Source organism: Phyllostomus discolor (genome assembly GCF_004126475.2).
Source record: "Phyllostomus discolor isolate MPI-MPIP mPhyDis1 chromosome 15 unlocalized genomic scaffold, mPhyDis1.pri.v3 mPhyDis1_scaffold_37, whole genome shotgun sequence".
In the NCBI taxonomy this organism is placed as follows: domain Eukaryota; kingdom Metazoa; phylum Chordata; class Mammalia; order Chiroptera; family Phyllostomidae; genus Phyllostomus; species Phyllostomus discolor.
This window is the reverse complement of record NW_023397493.1, coordinates 88,244-96,550: the sequence shown is the minus strand read 5'-3', so window position 1 is coordinate 96,550 and position 8,307 is coordinate 88,244. Positions and strand designations below refer to the sequence as shown.

At 48.0% G+C, this 8,307-nt stretch overlaps 1 gene segment (V, D, J or C); it reads left to right on the top strand.

The window, feature by feature from the left end:
• The first annotated feature begins 1,829 nt into the window (after positions 1 to 1,829).
• LOC114489770 lies at positions 1,830 to 2,440 on the top strand. The segment is given in 2 exon segments: positions 1,830 to 1,918; positions 2,004 to 2,440. Coding segments are annotated over 2 exon segments (483 nt in total).
• Positions 2,441 to 8,307: the final 5,867 nt, after the last annotated feature.

Below are 8,307 nucleotides of genomic sequence, written 5' to 3'. Positions count from 1 at the left end.
TCTGCTGCCCAGAACGAATGCTCCCTTCTCAGGAGACTCATTGTTCCCATTAATTTTCACTTTACAGTGTCCCCCTGAGACAGTAGCCCACAGATCCCTCTGCCCTCACCTGGCATGGGAGTGACAAAAATGATAAGACCTTCCACAGGTTCCACTTCTCTGTGTCTCATGGTCTCTAAAGTTTCTGAAAACTTGGGGCAATAGACATTTATGTGTCACTTGAAATGCATCTCAGAGCAAAGTCACAGGGGCAGGTGATCGGGGAAGACATGTCTAGTCTGAGGGCCCACTGGGGCAGTTCAGAACATACATCACAGGACTGGCCATGGCCATGGGCAGGTTCTCAGTTCTCCTCCTCCACATTGGGGCAAGGGTCAGGAAAGGATTAAAGAACACAGGTGTCCCCTGGGGCACAGTTGTGCTGCTCCTGGAGGAGGTTATGTCTCTGCTCTCCCTTGGCATCCACCTCCCATTCCTTCATGCTGGCCATGCTGGCTCATGCCCTGGGCTCCTCACAGATGTCCCTAGTATTTCCAGAACAGTGTTGCCATCTCCATCACAGATGTCACCTCAACCCCATATGTCTGCACCAACACCTCACTCTCAGCTCTTTGTCAACAAAGAGGAAATCTCCTGAGATATCTGTTACTTGAGGAAATCTCACAACTGGTCCAGGGATGTCCTCAATCTGTCAGATGTTCCCCAGTCCTCACTGTGCACTGTTAAATAATGGGGGAAGCAGTGGGAATGTTCTGTGTGTGGAGGGTGTGTGAGACTCTGAAAAGCAAACCTGGTCTTTAGCATTTACTAGACTGTTAAGTCCCATCATGGGTTTCACCTAAGTTTAGTGACTTAATAAAAGATACACCTGCTCAGCACTTTGCTTTCCCTCCATTTGTCACCTTGGCCCATCATTCACTACAACTCTCCTTCCCGGACACCAGCCCTCATATCCCCTTTCCCTAGGGTTTCAGGTGTACCTGAGGATGGCAGTTTCCAAAATGACTCTATGGCCAGGAAGCAGGTCCTGTAGTCCACACACAGCTCAGAACCCCTGCTGGCTGAGTGTGAGTGCCTGTGTCTCTCTGGGAGAAGGTGCCTCCAGGACTTCAGTGCCTCATATGGTCTAGGAACCTAGGAGGCCTCCAGAGTGGATCACCTGTGGGAAGAGCCTGCCTGCACTGCCCTGGGAGAAGTGAGGTGAAAGGAAGGGCACAGCGTGTGTATCACCTGTCTCAGCTGCAGTGTCAGGGCTGCACTCCTGGCAGCAGGACCTGACCAGTTTGGCCCATTCCCTGCAGCTGGGCTGAGACAGAGGCTGCACCTGCACTGCCACCTGCAGGCCCAGGGGGCCTCAGCCAGGTGAAGGGAAAGACTTTTATGTTACAACAAAATTTACATCAAATGTTATTTTTTATAAAATTATGTTTTCCAATCTGACAACAATGAATCTACTTCATGTGATGTTTTTGGACTTGAGCAGGTGTTTGGGCATGATGTCAATCTGTTTTAATATCCACTTGAATAGTTCATGGAATTAAAAGAGTATGGTCCCTCATCCAGTTGAGGTTCAATTTGTAAACATAGAAAGGAGGGCTGTCCACTGTCATGTTTCAAAGCTGTTGCATAACCCAACTAACTTCCCAAACTTCACCCATGCCTTTGAGTCCAACAGAACAACTGTGCTCAGGGTCCAGAAGGACATGGGACAGTGACCCCGGTCTCTCCTCACTTATGAGAACAGCATTCCTCACATGCAAATGTCTTTCTCACATCCAGTTTAAATCCTCCCCTGGGCTGTGGGGGCTCACAACTGCCTCCTTACACAGGAAAGAGGTCTCTGGGGGAAGGCAGAGCTCTGTCTAGAAGAAGATGAGAGTGCTGGGACTCCTCTTGTGTCTGGTGACAGTGCCCCAAGGTGAGTGTCTCAGATGGCAGACATGGGTCTATGAGATGGTGGTGACTGCACATGACTGACAGGGTCGGATGCTCCTTTTCCCCAGGTGTCCTGTCCCAGGTGCAGCTGCAGGAGTCGGGCCCAGGACTGGTGAGGCCCTCACAGACCCTCTCCCTCACCTGCACTGTGTCTGGATTCTCCATCGCTAGTGCTGGCTGCTGGTACTGGATCCGCCAGCCTCCAGGGAAAGGGCTGGAGTGGATTGCAGTCATATGTTATGATGGAAACACTTACTACAGCCCGTCCCTCAAGAGCCGCACCTCCATCTCCAGAGACACGTCCAAGAACCAGTTCTCCCTGCAGCTGAGATCCGTGACCACCGAGGACACAGCTGTGTATTACTGTGCAAGAGACACAGTGAGGGGAAGTCAGTGTGAGCCCAAGCACAAACCTTCCGTGTGGAGACAAGGGGGCTGGAGTGCAGTGGTGCCTAGGACACCAGGGGGCGCTGGAGACACCGGGGACAGTGGAAAGCTGCACTGACACTGGTCCACAGACTCTGACTCCCCAGGACCACTTTTCTGTCTCTGCTGTCCCTGCATCAGCACCTGCTTCTCCACTGGTGACCACCACCCAGTGTCCTCCTTGGCACTGCCCTTGGCACTCCTGGCTGTGTGCTCTGAGAATGGGGGCCTGTGGCCTGTACATCAGAGACCTCCAAAAAATCCAGGTAAGTGTTGGCTACACTGACTGGAAAAGGGTGCCCTTGGTGTTTTCCTCCCGAGGAGCTAGGGCTTTCTCACCATAGAATCTGCAGGTTCCAGGTGCTGGGGGAGCAGGAAACTACAAGGGCAGGTGCTCTCAAGTCTTCATGTCAATCGTGTTTGCTTCTCCTCTCACACAGTCAGCCACTCACTGAATCTGATGAGAGTGGGGATCCTTCCCATGTGCTAGGAACTGGGGAGAAGGGAGAACTGGGGTAGTTACAATGAAAATCATCACTGTGTGTGTTAGTGTGTGATTCATTCAGCAGTAGAAGTGCAGTGGATTTAGGGCGGCATGCTTGGGTACTCAGGTGGGACCTGCAAGTAGAGGACCTGAGGACATCAGAGACCTTCAAAACTGCTGAGGGTTTCTGGACAGAGGGGTGTGACCTGAATCAGTTCCCCTGGCATCTTCAACAAGGGAACTCCCTGGTGTCTCCACAGTGCCCTGCATTGAGGAGCGTGATGAAGTCAGGGTGCGGCCTTTAATTCCACACGAGAAATGCTGAGAGGCCCATGCCCTGTGAGCTCAGGCAGGACATTCCCCTGCAGGGCATGAGCTGGACAGCAGGGGGCGCACAGACCCTGTGATGTAAGGCAGCTGCTTCAGGAGCAGGTGTAGAGGAAGCTGGGGAGGGATTTCCTCTGGTGACACAGTTATTCTTTTTATAAAAACATATAAAATAAGATCTGGGTATGATGAGACTGTAAATATTCTCTTCTATCAGACAATTTACCAAACTCAATAAGACAAGAAAACCTCACTCAGTGAGAGCATTTGTAGGGCTTATTGATTACCAAAAATTAAGGATCTGGAGACAGGGATTTTTTTAAACCTATTCAGTGCTGCATTTTAAGACACCCTGATCCAAGGAATAAAACCTAAAGTTATTAAAGCCCAGCTGGTTCAGGTTGACTGTGTCACTAAAAGGTGGGTTCTTGATGAGAAGCATGTCCTGTGGGGGCTTGTTCCTCACTGGGAGGAGCTATGTCTCTACGGAGCTCAGGGAGCCAGCAGCAAACTTGTATCCAATAACACTGACAGACTTGGACCCTGAATCTCCCACTGAGAATGGTCCCTGTGTCCTGTACCCTCTCAAAAGTGGGGTCATACAACAGCCTTAAAGTGCCCTCTCTCATGAATATGCAAGTGAGGAGAAGTAGACTAGGTTAAACATGAGTCTGTCTGTGCCCTGAGAGCATTACCCATAGCCACACCCTCCCCTACATTATTAGCGCTGATGACACAGCCCTCACCATGGACTGGAGCTGGAGAGCCCTTGTTCTGGTGCCAGTGGCTGCATGTATGGCTCTCCTCAGACTCTGGGTTGAGGAGGGGCCAGGGACACTCATGAGGAGTTTTAACCCACACCTGCCTCCTCTCCACAGGTGGCCACTCCCACATGGAGTTGCTGCAGCCTTGGGATGAGGTGAGGAAGCCAGGGTCCTCAGTACAGGTCTCCTGAAAGCCTTTTGTGTGCAGCTTCACCAGCTACGCATTGTTTTGGGTGGGCCAGGCCCCAGGAGATGGCCTGTACTGTGTGGGCTGGGCCAACACAAACTCTGAGAAACACACATACAGCCAAGGCTTCTCAGAGGGATTTTTATTTTCCATGAACAACTCCATGAGAACTACTTATATGCAGATCAATGGCCTGATGTTGGAGGGTATGCTCATGCATCACTGTGTGAGACTCAGCATGATGACCCCCATCATCAGTGGGTTACAGACCCTGAGAAGCAGGGAAGTTGCCCACAGGTCAATGAGAATGAGGTTCCATGGAGGGCACAGTGCAGGAGAAAGCCTGTGTTTCCCTCTCTGTCAGCTGAGTAGGGGTCTGAGCACAAGATCATGACATGGACACAATGTGCTGGGGGATCTTCTCCTTGAGAGAAACTGGCATCTGAAAGTCTGAGGTGATGCATATCAAGAGGCTGACAAGGAGTCTTCCCTCCTCCACAGTGTCCTCTTTGTCCCCAGGTGTCCTGTCCTGAGTTAGCTGCATGATTCTGGCTAAGGACTAGTGAACCTCTGAGAGATGCTCCGAAGATGGGATACACAGTGCCAGGTGTAGTTCACACCCCAACTGTCATTACAGAGCAGAATCTTGACCCTGAGGGCACATCCCTGTTCCAGCTCCCCATGCAGCTGAGCTCTGTGATCCCTGGGTGCAGGGCCATATGTTACTGTACCACACACGGAGGGCTAGGCTATGCCAGGCCAGATTCCAATGTCCCTCTTGAGGGCATAGGGGTGAGTAGGAAATCACAATTTCCCACTGAATCAAAGGGTTTCCAGCTTTACTGTTGGTGGGATTTTCATCGGGAGTGCAGTGGGTCCCTGAAGAAATCCCCTGGGACCCCGACTCTATTGCCCTAATGTTCAACAGGTCCTGCCATGAGAATAAAGGACAGAGGGAGCAAGTGTTCAATCAGAAGCTCTTTTAGAAAGGCCCAGAGGTCTCTGTTTCAGTTCTAAATAAAATGCACGTTGGACTCTTCAGTGCATAAGAAAATGTGCACAGAGTGAATCAAGTTTTATATATTTTAAAAATTCTTAATTGTGGCAGAAAATAAAAAAGTGCACCACCTTACCTATCCAAAATATGCAATTCAGTCTTGTTAGGTATATTCATGTTGGCATAGAACAAAGTGAAGAATTCTTGTACCAGGCAAAGTCTGACATGTTATCCATGTAAGCCACCTTCCTCCCCTCCTCCCAGCTCCTACACTCACCATTCTACTTCCTGTTTTGATGCCCTTGACTACTCTACATAGACGCCTTATGTATATGGCATCACACAGCCGTGTCTTCTTGTGACTATCTTATCTCTTTCATCATAAAGTCCTCAAGGTCCATCCACACTGAAGCATCTGACAGGATCCCCATCTTCAATGTTGTACATACTCTCGTGTATGTATGTACCACTATTGTTTATCCCTTCATCCATCAAGGGATATTTAGGTTGTTTCCACCTGTTGTCTTTTTTGAATTTGCTGCTACAATCAGGGGTGTTCATCCTTTGAAATTACTTTAGACATACACCCAGGATTCCAATTGTTGTAATATATGAGACTTCTACTTTGTATTTTTGAAAAGCATTTGTACTGTTTTCCAGTGGGTGCTCAAGAGTTCCCATTTTTTTTCATATTCTTGAAAATGTTTGTTATTTTGTTTAGTTTTCTTTTTTAATACTGACTTCCTAATCAATGTCACAATACCTCTCACTATGTTTTTAATGGCTTTATTTGTTTATTTTTAGAGAAGAGAAGTGAGGGAGAAACAGAAGGAGAGAAACATCAATGCCTGGTTGCCTCTCCTGTTTTCCCTGGTGGAGAAGAGGCCCACAACACAGGCATGTGTCCTGACTGGATGTAGAACCAATGACTCTTCAGTTCAAAGGCCAGAGCTCAGTTCATTGAGCTACACGAGCCAGGGCACATGACGGTTTTGACTTACAGTTCTCTAATTACCATTAATTATGGCCATCTTTTAAGATGCATGTTTGTCAATTCTATGTTAGCCTCGAAAAGACCTATTTTATTTCCACCCCACTTTTCTTCCAGCTCTACAGAAGTGTGATCATTCCTCACTGTCTAAATGTAAGCTGCACAGCATAATGACTGGACTTACATATCTTGTGCTATGATTACCAGAGAAATGCAGTTAACATCTGTCATTTCATACAGACACAGGAAAAGGAAAAGTCACAGAAGAGAAGAAGAGATAACAAGTAAACAAAGGGAAATGAGGGTTTCTTTGTGCTAAGAACTTTTAGGATCTACTCATATGAACAAGACTCCCACACACCATAGAGGAGTGTTAAATCTAGTCACTGTGGTGTTCATGCCATGCCCAGGACTTACTTATGCTGCAACTGGAAGTGTGTACCTTTACATCATAAACATCCAAGTCTCTCACTGCCCAACCCCACCTCCGGTAACCACAAATATGACTTCTATGATGGTATTTTAGACTCCACATGCAATATCACACAATATTTTTCTTTCTGCATCTCACTTATTTTGCCCACCATTATGCCCTCAAGGTCCATTTATGTTGTCATTAGTGGCAGAATCTTCATTTTTATGTCAAATAATATGCTATTATAAACATTTACTTTATCCATGTCTGGGTGTTGTATTCAATGCTTAAATAAATATGGAAGTGCAGAAAATTCATTGATAAAGTGTTTTTATTTTTTCTGGAAAAATACCCTGAGGTGGAATAACTGGGTCATAAGACAGTTCTCTTTCTAATTTTTTGAGAAACATCCATATTAGTTTCCTCATGTGCTGCACCAATTCACATTCTCACTAATAGTGCACAGGGTTCCATTGACGGTGTGTCCTCTCTCCCAGGCTTGCACCTCTGGGTCTGACCTCATCTTGTATTTTCTCAGCAGGGGCTCTGTTTCACTTAACCCAGCAGGAGTCTGGCCCTGGGCTGATGGCATACACCCATACCCTCACACTGGCCTGCCCCTTCTCTGGGTTCTCATGAGGACTACTGATATGGGTGTGGGCTGGTCCACTCATCCACCCTGAAAGGCACAAGAGTTGCTCTCAGATGTTTGGTGGAACAATGCTAAGTATTGTAACTCATCTCTGAGGAACATGCTCATAATCTGCAAGAACACCCCCAAAACTAGGTGGTCTCACACTATCCAGCATGGGCCTTTCATATATAACCAAGTATTACTGGGCACAGATGACACAGAGACGCAGCCCAGGGGCCTCCTGCAGAAAAACCTGGATGCATGCCTGCTGAGTCCCAAGTCTGCAGAACAGGAAAGAATGGGGTGATGTAGTTTCCTTCCAGGCTCTGGGGCTTCCTACAGCATCCACAGGCTCAGAGACCCATCTTCCTTTCTCTTCTCTCCTTAGAAGACTCACGTGCCTTCTGTGGGTCCTCTAAGTGGTGCAGGTAGAGGAGATGCTGAATTATGTTTTATAAACATTCACCTCAATGAGGTTAGTTACTTAGGAAAGAATCATCACCTACAGGATGTGACTGTGCCATGGACTCCTGTCCTTCCAAGTGGAAGAACAAAATTAAACACTAACCTGATTTTTGTTAAAAGATTGGATTTCATGTTAGAACAGCATTAGCCATGAAGAAAGTGTACAGCTCCATCCACTTCTTGGACCAGAACAATCAACATGAACAACCAGCTGATGGGTGGCTGGTCTGAAACTTTGTAAACAGGAGGAGGGAAGAAGATGGGAGGAGTGAAGGAGATAGGAGGAGAGAAGAGGATGGTGAGCCCCATCTCACAGGGGCAGTGACTGGGGAGTCTGAAGGATATTGTGGCAAGGAAGTCCCTCACTCTGGGAGCATGGGATCTCACCCTGTGCAGGGGTCCGCAATCCACAGCAAGAGAGATGGACATGGGAGCCCACATAGCATCTGGTGATGGGAAACTGTGGTGGTTAGGGATACATGGGAGATTCAGAACGCAGCATCCCTGTGAGGGAATGACCCCATTGTTACAACACCAGGGATTGTGACTGCTTGAGGGGCCATGCAAAGGTCTAGGCTGGAGAAGATATCTCCTTGGTACCCTTAGTAGTGACTTGGAGGGCCTCTCTATTCTCTGGACAGACTCTTGGCAGAGAATCGCTGGGAGTCTCAACTGTGTGGCT